Source organism: Balaenoptera musculus, chromosome 9 (assembly GCF_009873245.2).
Source record: "Balaenoptera musculus isolate JJ_BM4_2016_0621 chromosome 9, mBalMus1.pri.v3, whole genome shotgun sequence".
Classification (NCBI taxonomy): Eukaryota; Metazoa; Chordata; class Mammalia; order Artiodactyla; family Balaenopteridae; genus Balaenoptera; species Balaenoptera musculus.
Genome location: NC_045793.1, coordinates 7,626,143 through 7,649,664, shown reverse-complemented (window position 1 = coordinate 7,649,664; position 23,522 = coordinate 7,626,143). Strand labels below are relative to the sequence as shown.

Sequence of the window (23,522 nt, the reverse complement as noted above, 5' to 3'; positions counted from 1 at the left end):
TGTATAGTTGAGATGGATACTCATAAATACTCCTTAAATTTATGCATTCTTTTAAATAATATTTGAGTGCCTATTTGTCAGGCGTAAATCATATCTCAATCTCAAATTTTAGGAAGCATCAGATGTAGTTCCTGATCATCTTCTTTCTCTATTAGTAGTTTCTCCTAGCAAGGGGGAGAATATGCTTTTATAACAGCATGACTTCATTGTTACTTTCAGCTAAATATGCATATGCTAAATATAAAGTATTTGGTTACAGTTAAGTGCATTTGATTATTAAGGTGTCAAAACACGGTGGTTTTATTTCAGTGTACCTTTCACCTCTGTAAGCACTTACTTAGTGGAATGGATATGCAGAGTTTGTTTCTGTGCATAAAGGTGTGGTGCCTTCTTCTTTCAGATTTGGGTCGCATGTATAATCTTGTATCTAGAATCCAGGACGGCCTGGGAGAATTGAAAAAACTCCTGGAGACACACATTCATAATCAGGGTCTTGCAGCGATTGAAAAGTGTGGAGAAGCTGCTTTAAATGTAAGTACTGTTTAACTGAAAGCCAGTCGGGCCTAACCATTCCCATGGACGGACTGCAGGTGTGTCTCGTGTCTCCACTTACAAATCCAAGGGGTAAGATTTTCACTAGAGTCTCGTAGAGAACCTTGTTTTGGCTTTCTAAAATAGAAGGTTCACAAGCATCTTTATTTAGTAAACATCTTCACAAACTCTTCTCTGGCACTTTTTAGGCATTAAGGATTTAATTTCTTGATATTCTTTTTTCCTTTATGTCTTCTCAAAATTACATTCCTTGCACTAGAAGAGAGAAGATGATTCCATAGCAAGAATAGGCTAAAGCCTCCTAGAGACTTGGCTCTGGCACCCACGGGCCACGGGCTGCCCCTTGCAGGAACTTCATTCGGTCTGTGTACTGCCCTCCCCTTGAAGCTCACAGGGCGGTTTGCCCTGGAAAGGCCCTGAAATGTATGGCATTTCTCATACACACCCCCATCCCCACTGCAGGAGGCACAAGAATATTCTGCTGGGTTATCTATAATTCACTTGATAATTTTACATAGGAAGTATCATGTGTTTCTAAGAGGTAAGTTGTCTTCAGTTTTGTCCCTATTGTGAACTTTAGTTTTGATAGTGTTTGGGACAACTATTGGAGAAGAAAAGCTTCTAGAACACACAGCTGGTTCTTAGGTCTGAATCAGAAAACTTTTTATCTCTGATTTTATTGTGTTTGGTGTTAATTATTTCAACAATACTATCTTTAATGTGTTTTTTTAAGTCTTTATTTTCCTGCTATCTTTGGGGGATCCCTTTTCCACTTTTAATTATGGGGGTTGCTGCCTCACTTGTTATGACATCTATGAAGTATTAGAGGGAAGAATGTAAACAACCTTTAAAGGGCCTGACACACACAGGCAGGTACCTGAGATTCAAAAGGGGTGACCTGATGAAGATGTCTTTTCAATAACGTAAGGTGTTTTCACAGATGTTAATTCAGAACCCGGTTTGGCTGTGTGGCAGCAGAGCCAAGTTAAATGACTTTCCTTCAAATGAGTTAAGCGGCGAGTCTTATTTCATCAGATATGGATTAGAGTAGCAGATAAATGAAGCAGGTTTCGCTTTTTCATGTAAACTGTTAAATGTTAGATATGAGATTGGCCTTAGGGACTCATGTTCTAGGTGAATATAGTTAGATTAAAAATCAGTAGGATAACTTGCTTTTTTGTTTTCATAGGAATGATGGGATATTCCTTCTAAAGTCAATCTTTTCCAAACCAAGTAAGGTTCTAGATGGGGAAATAATCACGTTGTAATTCTCAAGTACCATTTTCTCTTTCTTTTGGATACAGTCAGCTGCCTGATTGACTTGGTCAGTGAGTCTTGAATCTGAAGTTGACCTTTTCATGGCAGTTAAAGCACAAGTTCAGCTTCTAAGTAAAATTATTTCTCTATTAGTAGAGACTTCATCTGTCAGCAGTAGACAGCAAAAATAAACTGTATTTACCAGCAGTTATATTTTATTGGAAATTAGGCTTTTAAACAATATTTTTATTACCTAGATGTAAGCCACTGATATACATGTATTTAAACACCAAAATAAGATTTTCCCCCATGAAGAATAATTATATATAACTTGGTAAATTTATATTGCATCTGCCTTAACTTTCAAAAGTCAAACATTTTAAAAATACGTTATTCATTATAATTATTATTTCCATAGGAACTGTTTTTATATTGAACTCATGAAACTGGGTTTTTAAATTATTTTTCTTGTGAGGAAAAGTTTCTTTAAGAAAACAAATACTTTTCCTATTTTCTGCAAAAGGAGTTTTCCCTGGATTTCCATTTTATTGGCTCATCTCTGGAGTTTCGGTTGACTCGTAAGTTCGTGGTGCAGTCTGACTGGCGCGTGGATTTCTTTACGACCTTCCCCAGGCTGGGTCGGACCTGCTACCTTTACTCACCAATGTTGTGAAAGGCCAGGAAACTTGAAGAAGCTCCAGAGAGAGCACATGTAGCCGGTCTTAGCCTGACTCACAGCAGCTGCTTATTGTAAGACAGAATAAATACAGCTGCTAAAACATAAATAATTTTAAGTAGGTATTCATTTTTATCACATGTGTAGTAAACGTAAAAGATGTATTGTAACCCAAACCACGATGGTTTTCCAAAACCCATTAATGCTGAAAAAAAAAAAAGCGGCAGAAAAAGGAGATTGATTGAATCAGTAAAAAATTACAATTATCGTACCTAATTTTAAATGGGGTTTAATTACTTTCAAAACAGTTTTTAAAGTTTTTCACCTAACTGAGTTGAATCGTAGTATATGAGAATCATTTAAATTCATCTGTTAAATGCCATAGAAGGCACTGCTTAAATGATTTTTTTTTAAGGGCTGGAAAGTTATCTAGTCCTATGATTCCATTTATCCCATCAGTTTGGCTAGAAAGCAAGTTGTACTGCTAATCAGTGTGGCCTAGGCTGAAATTATTACAGGTTTCACATTTGTAATGTGATTCAAATAATATTTTTGTGTTAGAAACTTCAAAATCTACTTAAGAATTTTCTGAGGGCATTTTTTTTTCATAGTTAAAACAGATTTGAGAATAATGGCTGTTCCTGGGTAACCAGGGTCCGGGAAATCCCGCTCATGGTGTCCCCCTCTCTTTACCCAAAGAGGAACTGGCAGTCTTCCCCCGTGAAGTGTGGCTGAAACCCTGAACGCATGTGCTGTTTTTAGACACGCTGCTTCTTGTACCTGCCCCGCACCCAGGCGGGGGAACGCCGGGGAACGCAGCTCGGGATCAGGGCTCCTCTCAGGGTACAGGGGCTTCAGGCTGAAGCAGATCAGTGTGGGTCCATCCCACCCACCAGGACGTGAGAGTCCAGCTTGAGGAGGAGTCCTCTCCAGCCTTCCAGAGATGCTCGCGACTGAGGACGCTCACGCCTAGCCACACTGCAGGCACCGTTAGCATATTGCATCGGGGCAGCAGTAGAACTTTGGAAACACAAAGAAATCTTCAAGAATGGGTTTTAAACAGGTTTAGAGCTGAACAAAGGATCAGATAATTTTTTTAATAGGCAAGTTTATTTCATAGGCAAGTTCCCCCGTGCGTGGCCTCTGGACTGAAAGGAGACAGTGGGGCAGCAGCAGGGTAAATCAGCACATTTCACGTTGCCTTCAGACTGTCAGGAGTCGAACACTGAGAGACCTCGTGTGCTTATGTAGACGGGCCAAAGCACTACCAGTGTGCTCAGTTGTTGGCAATGTAGTAACAGAAGAAAAATAATCCGTTTTAAAATATAGGAGGAGGTTGGCCGGTCCACTTAGGTCTTGAGGGGGTGCATCTTGAAAGCAGAGCCCACACCTTCAGGTGTTCATTTAAAAAGATTGAAGCCCGCGGAGGGGCGGCCCCGTGCTGGGTTCTCAGCTGTTTCGTCTGCCAAAGCAACCAGCTGCTGGTGCCGGCTGGGGTTAAAGCTCAGAGGACCAACAGATGCCGCAGAGAACATGGAAGTCATCTTCGTTCATCCAGCAAGCATTTACGGCCTTCCTGCGCTGGCTCTGCTGTCGAGAATTCCAGTGTGAGGTGCCTCCTCACCTTTGTCTTCTCATCAGATCTCACTTTATCTTCTCAGATCTCCGTGACCTCATCTGCCTGCTTTAGTGACTGTACTGGGGGTCCGTTTTAAAACTCACATCTTCCTTCCTTGGTTCCTTAGCACGGCGGCGGCAGCTGTGGAGTATGTGCCACGCGGCCTCACCCTCTGCCCCTGGCAACTTGAGTCTTCTAAGGTGGAGTCCTTGCCTCCTGAATGTGGGCGTGGCCGCGGGGTCCTCCCAGCCCGTCAGCCCCCAGCAGTGCGTTGCCACCGCCCGGTCCTCTCTGCTGAGTCAGCGGAGTGGGGACGTGCGGCCTTCCTTGGCTCTCCAGGCTTTTCCTGTCTAGTCCCAAAGCGACCCTTATAATCTGGGCCCCGTCCCTTCGTTTCTGGATGGTCTTACATCTCTCCCATTCCTGTTCATCCCTCATCCTGCTTAACAGTTCCGTCTTCCAAAAACACTCCTTGATGCATGGACAGTTTCACTCCATGTTCTTCATCCGTTGCTTTAAATAAAGCACAAAAAACCCCTCTTCCCTAAAATAATATATTAAATCTTCCATATTATATTAAATCAAAATCCTCTTCTAATATGCTCCCATTTTCATGGACCTCATCTTCCAGTGAAACTGTTCTGTCCTCATTCCCCCCAGAACATGTCCTTGTTTATACTCATGCTACCGTCTCTGCCTGTAACGCGGTCCTTCCTTCCTTCTCGTTTTATCCCGCTTTTGAAGGCCAGCTCAAATCCCACTTTCTAAAAAAAATGCTCTCCACTAACTATTCCCACCCAAGTGGTTGTATTCTCATCCTAAACCATTAGGGCATTTAGAAAAATCTCCCAAATGCCACTTTATATTTGTGTATAACTTCTGTGTTTCTTGTCACTCCATCTATTATAAATCCCTTGAGAGTAAAGCTGACACCTTACTATGGTTTGATGCTCTTTATAATTTTAGAAGTAGCGTCTGATAGAGCAAGTAGTTATTGTTGATAATGACGATGACCATGGTGGCAAAGAGGAAGGGCCACCTGCTGCCGCCCCCGGCTCCTTTCCAGTTCCATCCTCCTTACTCTTCATCCTCATTATGTCCGTCATCGAAACGTTTTTAGACACTCCCAGTTCCATACGTGTGCCGTGCTGTACCCTCCTGGTTCTTCTCTCTGCTTAGACATATTCCTTCTTTTTTTCCTATGTGTTAAACACCTTTATCTTTCAGTACCCTCAAATGCCATTTCTTCCATGAAGGCTTTCTCGATCACCCCTTTGAAATAACAGCATGTTGGACTATTTACATGACATTCACACTCCGTATATCTTAGATGTCTGTGTAAATGTCTTCTACAGGGATGGCTTTATCCATCTTCATGGCCTCAGCTCAGCACTGTGCCTCATACAGAATAGGGTCTCGGTCTGCTTATGTCTTAATTATACTCCACCGTCGCCAGCAGGATTCAGGGCGGCTTACACAATACATAAAAGACAATAGGATAAATGAAACAGAGAGTAGCAAAATAAGGGCTGGAAACACAAAGGAAGCCAAGTGTAGGATAGCACTCAGAGTGCATGCTCTGAAGTCTGGTCTCTCATTAGAGGTGGGTTACAAATTTGCCTCTGATGTTTTCCATCAGTACAGAGAGCTTGCTGGAAAGGACAGTTGGTAGTACTGTGAAGTACAGTCAACTCCTTGATTCATAGTGATCTTAGGGAACGAGCCCGTAGCTCAGAGGAATGACTTTATCGGCATTCAGAACTGACAGTACCTTTCCTTGTGGCCCATCCTAAAGAGAACACCAGCCATGTGGAAAATCATCCATGTAAATACAAAGTAAATACTATATCAAGTCATTGGATGGCTTTATAAGTTCCCCTAACGCCACAATTTTATAGCAAAATAAAGTTCAGGAAAAGAGTCAATACAGACTTGTAAGTACTTGCTAGTGAATGCTTGACGATGCAGTTGGTTCCATGTTGAATTTTTAATTAACACACGATTCTGCAGCAGTCTGGGTGCTATTGTTCTTCCCTACAAAGAAAGCTTCATAAATCAGGTATAGAGAATGTTTCATTACTCTGTCTTCAGGGCAGAAGTGGCAGCAGATAAGCACAAAGTCCTCTTTGAAACCGTATCTTGATTTAGTGACCTCAGTCTAACTGGAACTGAAATATAATCCAACAAGAATGGGCTTGTAGATGCTTCGATGTCCAGCAGGGCTGTTGGTCTGACAGTGGGAGGTTGGGCTGCAGAGCCAGACTGGGGCACAAAGTTGTGAATGTTTACTTGCAGCTTTGGAAGCAATGGTGTACTGAGACGGAGAGGCGTTTCAGGAGCGGCCCAGGGCTGCCAGGGCGATAGTGCTTGTAAGAGCGAGCAGTTAAAGCGGAGAGTTTTAAAAGCAGCAGTAAAATCGGGGAGCTCCGATGAGTATATTTTTCAGTATAAGACGAAGGGGTGAGTCTGGGACCCCTTACAAAAAAGAATTACGAAAAAATTCCATAGTTGGGATTGAGGACTCACTTGTGTGTGAATGTACACCAGAACGAACAGAGTAACACAGTGCTGGGTGCTTCTGGCAGATTTGGGTTTCATTTATGCAACCAAGATTCCCTTTCTCTTCTGGAGTAAAATGTTTAAATAACTTAGTCCTGACTCAACCTTTCTGTGGGTGGTAATAGAAGAAAATTATCCACGCAGAGCTAAACTTTAGCTCGGGAACCTTACATTTGGAGTGTGACCAGGCTTTGTGTGGTCAAGGGAGGTGGAAAACATATCCATCGTATCTTTAAAGAGTGTGGAGAGGGTAGGATAAGAAAATCCTAGACTATCACAGCTACAGGCTATCCCTTAAAGCTGGGTGATGTGGATTATGGCAGCTGATTTTACTGTTTCTTATTTTGAATATGTTGAAATTTTTCCATAATAAAACTTAAAAAAGAAAAAGCAAAACGAAAGAAATGTACTAGTTTTGGTGCAGTCGATGTGGGAAAGGAGAAGGAGGAGGGAGCAGGTTACAATTTTAATTACATAAAGAACTGATACTTGGTGACAGTGCAGATTGGTTCAGAAAGCACGCAGCTAAATTTGTGAATTCGTCTTCTGTCTTGCCATGAGATGAAGAGGATGCCATTTTCTCTGAAGGAAAAAATACACAAATGTCCATTTTTAGTCTGTGATAACCAGGCTCTGAGAAGACTCACTGTATCCTTTGTGTATCCAGGAAACACCCTTCTCTCCTTCAGCTGTAGGGAGAACTCCAGTCCTTTCACAAGCAGACCCATCATGGAAGCCTCTTCCTGCCCAAATCTGACTTTATACCCCACATGAAACTGAATTTTGGCTTCGTCTTTGCTGCGTATCTGCACGTCCTGAAGTGGCCCCTGCCCAGTTCAAGGCCAATCCGATGCGACCCGTGAACTTCTCTGGCCACCCACCCACCCGCCTCCCTCCCGTATACGCTGCTCCTATTTCTGAACTAACGCATTTATTACTTTCTGAAACATCATTCTTTCACTTAGAGAAGACACGGTTTTTCTTGGCAAGTCTAACTTAGTTCCACTTTCAAGATTTCATATTTTCGCCTTTGATCACCCAGCACCTACATCTAGTCAGTCAGAGCCTCAGCATTTACAGGGTAACCAACACCAAAGGGCTGACTGCAGGCGCACCTGGGACTCAGGGCGAGGTGGGGGTGAGCGGGCACGAGGGCCAGGGTCAAAAATGGGAGGCCACGCAGTCACGTAAGTCAGGGCAGGGATCTGTAAAAGTTTATCAGAGTCCGAAGGTCGTGAGCAGATTAAAGATGTGTTCATTACGCTCTGAGGCTCATAAGATGAGTAGAAATGACTGAAGCAGAAAGTAGCAGGTGGACAGAGGTTGAAATGGTGGGAATGGAGAGCGCTGGTTCAATTGCTAAGTTTGTCTTGATATTTTAAACTTTAAACCATTCTCAGAAAACTAGTGATTTCTGCTTATCTAAACAAAAGAGTTGAGGTGATGGGGTAAGAAAAGCCCGTTAAAGGGCTTCCCTGGTGGCACAGGAATCCACCTGGCAATGCAAGGGACACAGGTTCAAGCCCTGGTCCAGGAGGATCCCACATGCTGCAGAGCAACTAAGCCCGTGCGCCACAGCTACTGAGCCTGCGCTGTAGAGCCCGCGAGCCACAACTACTGAGCCCGCGTGCCACAACTACTGAAGCCTGCGTGCCTAGAGCCCGTGCTCCACAGCAAGAGAAGGCACCGTGGTGAGAAGCCCGCGCACCGCAATGAAGAGTAGCCCCCGCTCACCGCAACTAGAGAAAGCCCACATGCCGCAACGAAGACCCAACACAGCCAAAAATTAATTAATTAATTAATTTTTTAAAAGCCCGTTAAGAAAATGTGAGACTTAGAATACTAAATGGTATTTGAGGTCTCCCATTTCTCTCCCACTTTGGGGAGGGGGCTGTTTAGGTTTTTTTGGTTTGGGTTTTGGGGTTTTTGCTCATTAGTTAATATCAAAATTACTTTTAAAACCTGAGTGCACATAGGCTGGCAGTGGGGCGGGCACCTCAGAAAGTGCTGAGTGATGGGGAGCCGGGCTGGGGTTAAAACTCCCACGCGTAATCGGCAGAGTGTAGTTGGTGGTGTGGGATTGTTCTTTTTCTGGACCTCTTGCTTCTCTCTTTTGCTGGGAGATGATGCGACTCCAAAGGGGACGTGCTAATGCTTATGGGGAAGAAGAGTTCCACTGACCCCGAATGATGGCGTGGTGTGTCCTCGTCAGTGGAGACACATTTCTTTCCCTTTCCTTCTTGAAGAGACACAGCCCCAAGGTGGGGACGTCGGCCTCATGGAACAAGGCCCCGGGTGGCCCGTGCTGCCTCCGCCTGCCCCCCGCAAGGACAGGAGGCCGGGTGCCGCCCGGGGCCCTGGAGGCCACACAGGCTGAGAGCGTGATACACGTGCGTGAGGTGGGGGCCCCAGGCCTGTGGCCCCCGTATCCTCTTGAGGCAGAATTACAGTATTCCTTAGGATCGCAGGTGACCCCGAGAAATCCTGTGTGATGTGCAGCAGCTCCCTGTGAGGTACTGGCCTCACTCCTCTGGGCGTGCCTCACGCGCCTCCCTGCTTTAACTAAGGGTAAGGTGGAAGTTATGTCAGGCGCCTAAAGTGTGTTTTCTCTCTGTGAGACGGGCTTTTAGAATTATCTTGTTAGTGGAAACGTGGGAAAAAAGGTAGTAATTCAGTTATGATTATGGTTGTTCCTGATTTGGCCATTTCAGAATGAGTTGGCGAAGTACAGGAGGCAAGGCAGGCGCAGTCTGGTGAGCCCCTTGAGCTCATGCCCGGCGAGGGAGGCCGCCCTTGGCCACAGCTCACGGGGATGGTGAGCTCGCGTTAAGAGGAAAGCCTGGCCTGTCCTGGAAGCTCAGGGAGGTTCCCTGGAAGTAGTGGAGACCAGTAGAAGAGTTGGAGCTGCCTGGGCAGGTAGGGGTCCTAGACAGAGCAGAGTCCTGTCCTGGCCGCCGAGAAGTCTGCTACGACAGGAAGAGGGGACAGGGCACGAGGTAAACCTGCGAGGGTGGGCCCGGGCTGGCCAGACCACGGGAGACCTCGAAGGCCAGGCTGATGATACACCTTAATCCTCAGAGCAAGACGAAACCAGGAGAAGGGTTATCATAAAACCGGACACTGACAAGATCAGAGTTTTGTTTACAAAATCGCTACCATGTAGAAAGTGGATTAAAAGTAAGAAGAGTTGCTAGTATATCAGTTAGGTTTGTTAGAGTGGTTCAGATGGAAATGGCACGGGCTGGTGATGGGGGGACACAGAAGGAATTAAGTAATTAGACTCTGTAATGGACAGGATTTGTGTTGGATAATTGTTGAAGCTGGACGATGAATACGTGGGGTGGGTTTTCCTGTTCTTTGTAATTTTGAATATGTTTGACTCTTTTCTACAATAACATATTGAAACAAAAGAAAGGGAAAGAGAGGTCCAGAGAGCAGCAGGGCCAAGGAGGAGATCGGGCCGGTTCTGACACACAGAGTTTGGGGATCCCTCCAGGCGTCCGCGGCAGGTTGTGTGAACCAAGTGGGGACATCTGGTCTGGTCTGGAGAGGAATGTGACAGCCATTGGCAATAAAGACACCAATCACGTAGGAGTTGGATGAGCTCCCTCCGGGACCAGCCTGAGAGGTGTCCTGTTTCTTATATGCAGAGAGCTCTCATGTACTATTGAGTGATCACGCCAATTACTGACTACATTTTTTTTTTTATTGGCGTATAATTGCTTTACAATGTTGTGTTAGTTTCTGCTGTACAATGAAGTGAATCAGCTCTATGTATACCTATATCCCCTCCCACTTGGACCTCCCTCATCCCACTCCCCCCGCCATCCCACCCATCTAGGTCGTCACAGAGCACCGAGCTGAGCTTTCCTTTTTTTTTAACGTCAGAAATTCACGTCTTCAAGTTCTTGAAAAAACATGCATTTCATCCAGCTGATCTTTTCTCTCTCCTTACCTCTGTTGCTTGTCTAACCCTGCGATCTGGTGCCCTCTGAAGAGACCATCATTTACCTCCTGGTTGCTAAATCACTCACCTTTTGAACCTCTTCTCTCTGTTTGGCACTGCTGACTGCTCCTTCCTTAAGTTCTCTCCTCTGTGTTATTCCTGTGTGTTCCCGTCTCCATCTGCCCTTGCCAGGTTCCAAGGTGGCTTCTCTCGGGATCTCAGATGCTAAATTCAAGTCTCCAGGGCTCAGTACCTTAGCGCACTCTTCCCTCAGTGGGTTCCGTTCACACCCTCACTTCTCACCAGCCAGGCTCCTGGCTGGGTCTTCTCGTATAGCAGAAAGAATCTGGAATTGGAGTCTGAAGACTTCTGTTCCCTTAGGGAAGAGCTGTCTTTCCATGGGGAATTCTGCTGGGCGTTTTTGGGGACATTTATGTTTTTCCAAATCCTAAGTCTGAGAAAAATTGGTCAAGAAATCAAGAAAACAGGGAAAAGCATTGGTAGTTCTCCTGCAAACATAATGGTCACCGTGGAGACTTTCCTGATTCAGAGGACTCCACTGATGATGGTCCAGGGCAAGGGGAGGGGTGCTGACGTGGGGAGTCCAAGTTTCAGGTCGTCTCTGGGCGCCAGGATGAGGCAGAGGAGCAGTGCCGTCCAGGGGGTCCGTCTTCCTTGTAGGTGATGCCCCGTTATAAATGTGTATGTGTCCCTCTCTGCTGCTAAGGGTGAGTCATTCTTGCAAATAAAATGAAAACTAACCTGTTTACATACATAATATACTTTATATCAATCCTGTGAGTGGTGTTCCAAGAAATAGCAAGTTTTGGAAGCAAATAAAGTCCTTAACTTGGCAGTTTTGATATGCGATTCTTTGTAATGCTGTTAACCTTTAATGTTACTTTATTTAAATACTACACAGTAATGTTTGCTGGCGTTTTCCGGTGTGTAGATACTTGCTAGAGATTAAAGTTCTTTGTAAATACTTTAAAAGAACAAATGCAGAGAGAAAAATAATTTGCATGATGTGAAATAATTTGACATGAAATCAGAAAGCAATCTGAATTGGCAAAAGCAATATCAATTTCAATGGCAAAACCAAAATTAAGTCAAGCGGACAGTATTTTCATTGTTAGAAAAAAGAAATGAGCTTATATGAAGTATGCTGTGTGCCAACTGAGAGATGCTTTTGGGTGCAGTCTTGTGAGTAAGACCATTAATACAGAATGCAAGAAATTCTTCTACACCCGGAATAGTTGTCATGAAACTAAGAGCCGGATTCTCTGATGGAGCAGTTAATGCTGTGTGTGTTCTAAGTTTTAAGATAGATAATTTTTAAACATTAAATGTACGCGGCATTGGCTTTCAATATTTTAAGTGAGTTTTATTTGGCAATTATTTTGTGTTAAATTCCCTTTTAATGTTTTATCGAATGTCTATCAGGTAGAGGCCACTTTACATGTCATTGAAATGATAATCTTGTTATCATTTGTTCGTAATAATAATAATCCTGGCATGTTTATTACATCTTTAACAGAAAACGTCTGAAACTCTTAGTATAACCCTATCACAGAAAAATGATTTACTCTTAGTGGTTACTCATTATTATTTTAAAACAAGTCAAGTGTCACAAAAATGCAGAATAACTAGAATTGGGGGAGTTCCGTTTTCTCGTTCCTGAGTCCCGAGGAGAAACACCTGTCAGGAATTTGGAGACGCTGGCAAACCATTTAAGGCCCCCGCACCAGGCCTTGCATTTGTGACGTGCTGGCCGCCGTGCCCGCACCGCGCGGGCTCAGCCTGCCTTCCCGATCTCTCACCCGGGCCCTTTCCTTCTCAAAGGCTCTCAGGAGTCAGGCTGCCCGTGTCCAGGCCTGACTGCCGCCGCTTAGGCCCTTGGCCGGGTCGTTGCCTGTGACTTTGTTTCTCCGTCTGTGAGAAGGGGATGCGAACAGCACTGGCCTCGCGGCAGGGCAGTGACAGCCCTCTGCGGGCTCAGCATCAGCCTCTGCTTTCTGATTACCCAGGACTGTCTCCTTTGGCGCCCCCCTTCCTGTGTTCCTTCTGTATCGCTCCGGAAGCCGCTCCTGTGGCTGACTTTCACATTTCATTTCCATCCCGTTGTTCCTTTGTCCAGAGACTCCCGCTGGGCTACCCGGCCGATCCCACAGTGCTCTGCCTGTCTCCCAGGCCCTGGCCTTTCCCGTCTCAGTTCTCTCTGTTTGTCCACGTGGGTCTTCTGATTTTCCCGGATGTACTAGTCTCACCCTTGCTGCCACGTCTGACCCACCCCGGCCCCTCATCCACACTTCCTAGGACCTAAAAGCTATGTTATCCTTGCATTGCCTGCCCAGCTAAGTTCTAAATAACTGATAAACTGGTTTCCCCAGCCAAAACAAAGTCTAGAAGTTGAATTGTTAACAACAAAAATTGGCAAAGTAAAGCTATCACTTTGAAAGTTTATTTTCTGTGATCCCTTTGAGTTTTCAAATAATTTGAACAATCACTGTTTTTCATATAGCTTGAAGTCAGTATTTAATTTCGAGTGCAGAGAGTATATTTTCTTTTATTATATCTATAAACATCATGTCCTATGTGTTTTGATGATGGAATGAAAACTGTTTCTTGATCCTTACTTGTTAACATCTTTGAAGAAGTATCCAAACCTTTTGGAATGTTTTCTAGTAGCATGTTAGTGTGCAATTTAGTCCCCGGAAACCAACTTGTGTGTCTGTTTTTCCCTCTGCCCAAGGACCCCAAAATGTACGTGCAGACAGTGCTGGACGTTCACAAAAAATACAACGCCCTGGTGATGTCAGCGTTCAACAACGATGCTGGGTTCGTGGCAGCGCTGGACAAGGTGGGTGCGCTGGCCCGCGGCTCTCCTGGGGACAGTGGCTGGCGCACTGGCCTCTGACTGTGTCTCCTGTCATCTGCAGGCTTGCGGTCGCTTCATAAACAACAACGCGGTCACCAAAATGGCTCAGTCATCCAGTAAATCCCCCGAGCTGCTGGCTCGATACTGTGACTCCTTGTTGAAGAAGAGGTACTAGTGACTTTGTGTTTTTTCTTAGTAAGCCTGTTTAAAATCTCAGCCTCTAGATGAGGAGTTAAAATTTATATTACATTTTATGTATGTTAAATTGTAATTTTTGTACCTTTTGAGAAAATACTGTAAACCTAATACACACCTTCTTTGTCTTCCTAAAAGGCACTTCATGTTGTGTGTGCTGTGCCCAGTTCATGTTTTTCTTACATCACTCATGTCTATAATGGCAGGCGGTGTGCGCGTGACCCTTTAGCTAAATGGACTCCACTGGGCAGGTCCAGCTGGTGGTGACGAGGGTGGAGGTTACAGCAGAAAGTCACCATTTCTCTTCACTCCCTACTTGCTCTTTTTTGCTGGCCTTGATTAATTTTTTTCCAGTTGAAAATCTGCAGTAGCTCCCACTGGCTGCTTTTTAAAACAGAAGACTCTCCACATACTATAGTGCTTTCATCAGTCTGCGTACTTTTAACATTTATCTTCATTTAATGAGTTTGTTTTATTGCTGTTTCATAGTCTTTATATTTTAACCATCTTATTTCTCAACTGGTATTTTTCCTAATCAATGTATGTGTATTAAGCACTAGAGGCAACATAACCTAATACGGTTTTCTTCTCTGTGTTGTGTTTTTTGAAGTTCTCACTTAATTTTTTGTGTGTTTGTTTTGGTTTTCATCAGCATCTCTTTCACTGAGGAGTAGCTTTTTTCAGTTTAGAAATGCTCAAGGCTTATTTTCCTATTCCAAATATCACACCAACAGATTTTGCAGTAGTTTTCCGTGCCCCCCAATTATATTGGTTTAATATTAATAAATTGTATTTTAAGCAGCTCTCAAAGGCTCGTATAATCCCATTACAAAAAAGACTGAGAACACCTACACTACCAGGAAAAAGACTACAAACAAGTCTCACTTAGAAGAGAGTTGTGGGAATCTTAAGTAAAATGTTAGCAAACTAAATTTATCAGCGAACTAAAGAATAACTGTCCAGAACATAGAATAGCTTTCTAGGAATGAATGCAAGGATGGCTCAACAGTAGCAAATCCAATGTAGTTGACTTTATGAACTGAGAACTGTATGAACAACTGTGTGGTCTTCTTGATTGACATGAGAAGACATTTGGTAAGGGCAGTAGCTATCTCTTTTAACTTTGCCGGTAAGTGATTTGCCCAAGGCCCAGTGCAAATTGAGTATTTGATTTTTTTCCCCCTACTTATCACAATGCTTGTCTAATGTATAATTTAGCAATTCTAGTCAGATCCACTAATGTATTCATTTCAGGAGTGAAAATGGACTTTAAATTGGGATGCCTCTTCTGACCTGATTTCATTTTTTAGGCTCTATAAAATGAAAGTTTTCGATATCTTAAATATGTAGGTACTCTCATAGAACTCCAGTTTGTTTGGCAGAATACATAGCTTCTTTTTTAGCCATTGTCTTTTTAGAAATGGTCTCATCAAGTCTCTTGATAGATGATTCTTTAGTTAAGGCTGCTGAAGCAGGCAGAACGGCGGATAGTTCCAAAAGTGCTGCTTTAATGAGCGCGTGTCGGTGACTAGACTCCAGTGGGCACTGAATTAACCTCTTTCAGGAGAGACACAGCCCTGATCTCTCAGTGAGAAAAAGAGAGAGAAGAATGGACCTTCGGAGCCAACTGTTCTTAAATAGGAGCCCGTCTGGTGGTTGGATCATTTTATATGAATTTATAGGGGTCTTGTTTATAAAGGATTCTTGGGATAAAAGCTTTAAATTTTTATTTACCCTGAAATCACCTTTCAATTAATATTTGCTCCTAGAATAGAGTGAATGAATCAGTTGTTAAAGGACAAGCATCTATTTTGTAGACATAATGACAAACGCAAGGCAACACTTGAGAAGTGGTTTAAAAACCCCTTTCATTGTCTTTAATTATTAGGCCATTAAAAAAGGCTTTTTTTTTTTTTCTCAAAGTTAAAGCATATTGTAGAAGGCAATTAGAAAAGTGAAGCTCATTTACTTACTTACATTTAAATGGATTATCTTAAAGGAAAACTTGGTTCAGAATGTTTTGGGAAACTTTTAACAAGTATCTTCTGTTCAGTTTCATTGTGGATATTCTAAATGATTATATGGGAGAATAGATTATGAAATAGAGACAAAGTATAAGATTGCCAAGTTGCCACAGGTAAGGAAAGCTAACTTTCCCTCTTCCACCTGTTAATCTGAAAAGAAGAACTGAGCATTTGAATGTTCAGAACCACAATCTGATATGGTAGTTTGGCTAAGTGGTGCTTGTTTAGTAAATGTTTGCTGATTCGTTTTAAAACACTATGCCTTTTAAAAATTTTCAGTTCCAAGAACCCAGAAGAAGCAGAACTAGAAGACACGCTCAACCAAGTGGTAAGGTGCTGGGTAGTTATGTCATTACGTTGTAACCTTTTCTCTGACAAGTGGCTTTAAAGTTATTTATATGAGCCATCTGGAATGTGGAAAGTAGTAGAATCATTTATTTTATTTTGAATCTATGATTTTACTCCCTATGTTGAGTCATTAATTTTAGCATTTGTACTTTCCTCATTAGTACTGAGTGTAGACCAACTTAATGTGATTTAAGGGGTTGATGAAAATATTTACTTTAAAGATTACAGGACAGTATTTTTTTTTAACATTTTTTTTAATTTAATAATTTATTTTTTGGCTGCGTTGGGTCTTCGTCACTGCACGTGCACTTTCTCTTGTTGAGGTGAACGAGGGCTACTCTTCCTTGTGGTGCACGGGCTTCTCATTGTGGTGGCTTCTCTTGTTGCGGAGCACGGGCTCAGTAGTTGTGGCTCGCGGGCTCTAGAGCGCAGGCTCAATAGTTGTGGCACACGGGCTTAGTTGCTCCGCGGCATGTGGGATCTTCCCGGACCAGAGCTCGAACCCGTGTCTCCTGCATTGGCAGGCAGATTCTTAACCACTGCGCCACCAGGGAAGCAGGACAGTATTTTTTGTCATTATAAATGTTGGCATACAGGGCCGGACAAGACAAAGCACATGTGTTGGTTTCTGGCCTGTGTTTGGTGACAGATTGTAAGTGCATTAAGTGTGCTCTCGCGGTGGCTTTCTAGATGGTGGTCTTCAAGTATATAGAGGACAAAGACGTGTTTCAGAAGTTCTATGCAAAGATGCTGGCCAAGAGGCTCGTCCATCAGAACAGTGCAAGTGATGATGCCGAAGCAAGCATGATCTCTAAGTTAAAGGTAAATGTAATCTTTTCCTGAAAAATTCCAGTTTTCAGTCATTAAAGTTCGTAGTCTCTCCAGGTTATCAGTTGGGCAAAGCCATCAGTCAGTGATAACACAGCGTCTGTGCAGTGTGAGCTCTGCTGCTCCGCTACCGAGAACCCACCACAGTTGTGATGAGCCCAGGTCTCCCCTCGTCGGGGCTCACGTGCTCTCCCGACCACCCCCGCCTGCCCAGCACACACACCCGGGGGCCCTTCTGTTCCAGCCGAGCCCCGCTCAACGCCCAGCACCCACTCCTGCTCCTGCACCTGTGGCCTCAGCTCTGCCCCCGCCACCAAGAATTGCTCCACGTGGCGTGGCCCGTACTCATGTGCTGTTGGCCTTGAGCGGGCGGGGTGTTTTGTTTTTTTCTGGACTTGGTTAACAATTAGTAACCCCGTGTCTGCAGGAGGACAGAAAGCGTCAGTGTTAGTTTGCTGTTGAGTATTTATTTCTTTATTCAGCCGCCTCTGCACTTAGCCTGCATTTGTGTCAGTGCTTGCTAGCCTGTCAAATGCTGCTATATGTTTTATAGCACATTTCACTTTGACCCGAAGTTATAGTTCCACGGGTATCTTGTTCAGCTCGGGCTGCTGTACCAAAATACCATAGACTGAGTGGCTTGAACAAGAGAAATTTATTCTCAGAGTTCTGGAGGCTGCCGGGAAGTCCAAGATCAAGGTCCCCGCCAGTTCAGTTTCTGGTGAGGGCTCTCTTCCCAGCTTGCCTGGGGCCGCCGGCCACGTCCTCACACGACAGGGAGCGGGGTCGGGGGCAACCTCTCCGTCTCTTCTCACGACCACACTAATCCCAACGTGGAGGAGGCCCGCCCTCATGACCTTTTCTAAACTTAATGATCTCTCTGTGGCCCGACTTCCAAATGCCATCAGCACAGGACTGGGGTAGGGGCACCCTTCAGTCTGTGGTAGTGGATGAGAGACATAGCAAACTGTGTCATCTTGGTGTTTCCCATGGTGTCAGAAATCCTTGCTCTTTGGGCCTGCGTGATAGTTACTGTGTGTATAAAGACGTAACCGTTCCATTTATAACTGTATAATTTTTGATAGTGCATGAATTTTAATCAGTGCATGTTTATACCCTGAGATACAGTTAAACGTTACTAGCTTTAGTAATACGGTTAAGCGTCTGTCACGTACTGTGAGCCCCATCGGATTCCCTGTATACATTTATATTTCTATAGAAATTAATAAGGCAGTTATCTGGGTTCATTTCAGCAAGCTTGTGGTTTCGAGTACACCTCTAAACTTCAGCGGATGTTTCAAGACATTGGTGTAAGCAAAGACTTGAATGAGCAGTTCAAAAAGCACCTGACGAATTCAGAGCCTCTGGACCGTGAGTACCCCGGTCTCCGAGCTTCCTTTACCGGCGGGGTTCTCGGAGGAGGTGGCGCTAGTGAGCTAGTAGCTAGGTGAGAGAGATGGTGGAAGCTGTATCAGAAATCCAGGGACAGGCAAAAGCAAGTCCTTCCCACAGGCACTGCCCACCTCATGACTTGTGTGGTGACAGGAGGTGACGGCCTTGGAAGCGTGTTGGCCTTGCCCGGAGGGCCGAGCCAGTGGGGGGCTTGCGTCCAGGTCCTGAGCCCCGGCCTCTTCTACTGGCTGACGTCGCTGCCCCACCCCAGGCGTTTGCCATCTCGGGGCTCCACGCGCGGCTTAAGTTTCAATGAATGTTTTTTAACCTTAGTTTAATTCCATTCTAGCAGTTTTTTTAATTATAAGAAACTGAATTGGCTGTACAGATAACAGAGTCAGACATGGCTTCCAATTGCCGTTGGGGGTCGGGACGGGCGGGTGCCCGGCCTCGTTCGTGGAGGCCCGCTGGGCTCCCGCTGTGAGGGCTGCCTGCAGCAGGAGGTGGCAGGTGATCTGACGGCATCACGCGGTGATTTTATCTTTTTAAATGAAAAACGAGGTTTGTACTTTTCCCAAATTGAAAGCACTATTGCATTGTTAAACTTGACAGCTGTGCCAGCGGACTTGTTGTCAGCCATCTGCGATGATGCCATTACTGTTATAATGTATAGATTATATGTGTGTTAGATATATATAGTCCGTGTGCTATACACAGAGTAATCTGTGCTACACAAAACATAATGAAGTCGGTTTACTTTGGGGTTCTCGTTGTCTTGAGTTTGGGGCTCTCATGCCATCCATGCCTGGTGGCCTCAGGTGTGCCTCAGGGGGACTGAGGTTATTCATGGCAGAAAACTAAAGCAGGTGCAGCCAGACGGGCACACGATGTTATAATTCTGCGTTAGAAGAGAAATGAAAAACTCACTCCTTGGAGGAGAGAATTTCTGGCTCTTCTTCCCTTTACTAAATTTAATTGAACAAAACAATTTAATTGAAATTAAATGTGTTCAACCCTTAGTTTTATATTAAAGCAGGACTTTTCATTCAGTGTGCTTTCTTTTAATAAAAAGCAATCCGTGTTTATCTGGAATGGTGGCACTTTTCAGTTTATAAGGCTGACTAAATGTGTTCCTGAATTCTTCCCCACTCCCCCAGTGGACTTCAGTATTCAAGTTCTGAGCTCTGGATCGTGGCCCTTTCAGCAGTCTTGTACGTTTGCCTTGCCGTCGGAGGTAAGGAGGACTTTATCGTCTGTTCGTTCCCTTAGTGTTGAGCAAAGGTGAAAAGGGGCAGCCCCCACCATTATACAGGTGCTGTCTGCAGAAGGCCTTCCTGCTGGTCGGCCATGTGGCGTTAAACCGGGCGGTGCCAAGGCAGCCGTGAGCGCTGGGCAGGGCAGGAGATCCAGAGGTGGGCCACTTCTGTTCCAGCTCAGCAGTGCGTTCATTTACATGGGCATTTACTCTCGAAAGTAGAACCTAACAGTTCTGCGATGAACATCGTGATGATACCGACTTGTCTGGAGCTAAAAACTTTTTGATTGTACCTTCAAATGCTTAAATCAACGTGCTTTTGCAAGAGAGTAAACACTTGATATTTGTATTTTACTGTTACGTAAGCATTTTGCCCTGTAAACTTGGACCAGTGTTTTTTATTTAGAGATGTTGACTGTAGAATATGGTGAGATATATATTCCACAAATGCTCTTCCCCCTCTGTATCCAGCTGGAACGGAGTTACCAGCGATTCACAGCGTTTTATGCCAGCCGTCACAGTGGCAGAAAATTGACATGGTTATATCAGCTGTCAAAAGGAGAATTAGTAACAAACTGCTTCAAAAACAGATACACTTTGCAGGTAAGATCACCTTTTTATTTTGGATTTTTTTTTTTTAAGTGTAAATGAAGACAAGACCAGTTACAGAAATGTAGTGATTCACGCAACAAAATCTGGAGTTAAGCTTCTGGCAAAATAATACCGTGGTTAAACAGCTTGGATTTTAAGAGTCAGAGGAGCTGAGTTCTTACTCTCTGTGGCTAAGGGAGAAGTTACTTAATGACACTGAGCCTCACTTTTCTCCTCCACAAAAGGGCGGGCGCGTGTCAGTGCTTTGACTCTGTGTGTGGTGTGAAAAATAAATGAAATCATGTATTTAGTAAGTGTTGGGTACAGCTCCTGCCTGACACACACTAAGTGGTCAGACAGTAGCTTAAAAAGCTGGAGTTTCATGAATTTAATTACGATAATAGCTCTTTCCCTTTGACAGGGCAGTTTCACGTTAACAACAACCCTTGGCGCTGACTGCGGTGCTGAGTGCTGTGTGATAATAGCTGTAACTTAGGTTTCCATTTTATAGCTGGGAAACTGAGGATCGGGCAAATTTAAGTGACTTCCTCTGGCTCCTGGCTGATATGCAGCAGAGACGAAATTTCAGTTAAGGTCTTTTCCCTTAAAGAATCCATCTTGAAGAGGGTGTGCTTATAAAAACAATTATAAATCTATTTTTAAGTGTTAAGAAACTTCTGACTGCATTCTGCAGACTCAACCTGCTCATTAATTTAAACTTTTAACAGTTCTACTCTGATAAAATTAAGTGTTTGATATTCTGTTACACCAGGTCCAGAGGTCTTTATCCACTTGAATGTGGATTTCTCTACAACCGACCCTTGAGCAATGCGGGCGTTAGGGACACCCGTCCTCCATGCAGTTGAAAATCTGCACATAACTTAGAGTCCGCACCCTGCGTCCACGGTACCCTGTATCCACGGTTCCCCTGTATCCACGGTTCCCTTGCATTTGGATTCAACCAACCTTGGATCTGTAGCACTGTCCTGTTTACTACTGAAAAACAAAATCCACGTGTAAGTGGACCCACACAGTTCAAACCTGTGTCAAGGGTCAATTGTACGATTGGAAATTTTTCTTTATTCCCAAGTATACATAGAAGAATCTGTGAGTTCATACTTCAGTACCTAAAATCTCAGTGCTCCTTTTTTGATCAGTGGACATTCTATAAACTTTACTGAGATAATTTACGTAAAAAGACACCCACCTAAGTGTACAGTTGGAGTTGCGACAAGTGTGGGCACCTGTGCGGCCACCACCAAGCTGTGGGACATTTATTGGAGACTCGTTTCGGTTTTGGTCGCTGCCGTCGGAGATGAGAGGCCCCCGCCCACCTCGGGAGGGACCTCAGAGCTGCCAGTCTCTCCCGTGCCCCCCGGGTCATTTTTCGGGGGGCATCTTGAAGTCTGTCAGAGGCCCTCACCCAGGCCCACACTGTCTCTGCTGTTTCTCTCGTTGACCAAGGTTCCGCCTGGACAAGCGGTGCTGCTCCTGGTCCTTCAGTTGCTGCCGTGGGTTGTGGAAGAGGGGAAGGGAGAAGGGGTTCCCATGGGAAGTGGGGGACGGTGCCCGGGGCTCCCCCAGGAAGGGAGCGCCCTCCCTCAGCGGGCGGCATTCCCTGCACAGCTTGAGGAATTAAACCCAGTGCACGTTGCCTGGCACACGGTTTGCTAAAAATACATCAGAGCAGTTGTGGTTTGCTTTAAACCATTTAAACTTTACATAGTGAAGTACTTAGGATAAAAAAAACAAACAAAAACCCAAGTATAATACAGCTCAGCGTGCAGGTTCCTCTGTCAGTGGTGTACCAGGCACAGTTTTCTCTAGTATTTGTGAAAAAGTAAATTTAAAGATTGATGCTCAGTGCTTCTGTCTACACTGGCTGAGTATCTCTGTGTTTATCTATATAAAATGAGTGTGGCTGCATATACGGTGTGTACACTTAACCCTTGAACCACACGAGCTTGAACCTCACGAGTCGACTCTTACGCGGATTTTTTCCCATAGTAAACACTACACAGCCCGGATCCACGGTTGGTGGAATCTGAATATGAAACCTCGGATGGGGAGGAAGCACATACACACAGGGCCGATCTTAAGTTGTACTCGGGCGCTCAGCCGCTCAGGGTCGGCACCCCTAACCCAGCCCTGCTCCGAGTCATTCAGGGGTCAGCTGTATTTATATGGACAGAGCATTTGGAAGAAAATTCAAAATCACTTTAATGTTTGAAAAGGTGGAGAATGACGTCTTTCAGGAAAATGCGGCATCGTGGTGGAATTATGACACTTTGTATTCCCTTTTAGATCTGCTTTGGTTTTTCGCATCTGTTTGGAGAATTGGTTTCATAAGTAGGTTCTTCACGCTGAGGCTCTGTATCTTGGGAATTGTCCACGCATTTAGGTTTTGCCTCTCTTTCTTTCATGTGGGGACCCGAAGGCATCCACATTCCAGATGGCCATCCTGCTCCAGTACAACACGGAAGACGCTTACGCCGTGCAGCAGCTGACAGACAGCACCCAGATCAAAATGGTATTCCTACCGTCAGCCTCTTTGTTGTGGGAAGATGTGGGAGGAGGAGATGGGGGTCTTCTTTGATTTGAAATGGATATCTGTCTTATGAATATGAATATGCTCTTATTCCAGGGCTCAATGCATGATTTTTTTTAAATACTAATTTTTAAACTCAATGTAACATATACCTACACACACACACACGCGCACACACACACACGCGCACACACACACACACACATACGCATGATATGCTTTTCTCTCATTCATTTAGCTTGTTCTTAACCCTCTTTCCAGCTAAGCTTTTTCTTACTAAACTTAAATTTTCACTTAATGTTATTCTTCCTATTAATCATTTTTTATTGAGCTATATTTCACATAACATAAAATTCACCATTTTAAAGTATACAGTTCAGTGGTTTTTCACAGGGTCGTATAACCACCGCCACTATCCAATTCCAGAACATTTCCATCACCTTCAGAAGAAGCCCAATACCCACTAGCAATAGCTACCCTTTACCTGTCCTCTCCGCAGCCCCTATGACCATTAATCTACTCTCTCTCTCTCTCTCTCTCTCTCTCTCTCTCTCTCTCTCTCTCTCTCTCTCTCTCTCTCTCTCTCTCTCGATTTGCCTGCTCTGGACATGTCATATAAATGGAATCATATGACATGTGGCTTTTTGTGTCTGCCTTCTTTCACTCGGCATAATGTTTTCAGGGCTTATCCATGTGGGAGCACGTATCTGTATTTCATCCTCTTTTTATGGCCGAAATATGTTCCAGTATATGGATGGACCACCTGTGTCTATCCATTCATCAGTTGATGGACATTTGGGTCGTTTCCACCTTTCAAGTCTTTGTATGAACATATTCTCAGTTCTCTTGGGTATA

At 44.2% G+C, this 23,522-nt stretch overlaps 1 protein-coding gene across 3 annotated transcripts in view; it reads left to right on the top strand.

Annotated features, from left to right (window-relative positions):
* The window catches only part of CUL1 (cullin 1), a 110,861-nt gene that overhangs the window by 80,314 nt on the left and 7,025 nt on the right, over positions 1 to 23,522 (top strand). For all 3 annotated transcript variants that reach the window (XM_036863426.1, XM_036863423.1, XM_036863425.1), the window contains 9 exons: positions 401 to 531; positions 13,361 to 13,468; positions 13,548 to 13,654; positions 15,985 to 16,033; positions 16,744 to 16,875; positions 18,135 to 18,252; positions 19,431 to 19,507; positions 20,000 to 20,131; positions 22,557 to 22,649. In XM_036863426.1, the coding sequence (XP_036719321.1) occupies positions 401 to 531; positions 13,361 to 13,468; positions 13,548 to 13,654; positions 15,985 to 16,033; positions 16,744 to 16,875; positions 18,135 to 18,252; positions 19,431 to 19,507; positions 20,000 to 20,131; positions 22,557 to 22,649 (947 nt within the window). The remainder of the gene's footprint in view (positions 1 to 400; positions 532 to 13,360; positions 13,469 to 13,547; positions 13,655 to 15,984; positions 16,034 to 16,743; positions 16,876 to 18,134; positions 18,253 to 19,430; positions 19,508 to 19,999; positions 20,132 to 22,556; positions 22,650 to 23,522) is intronic.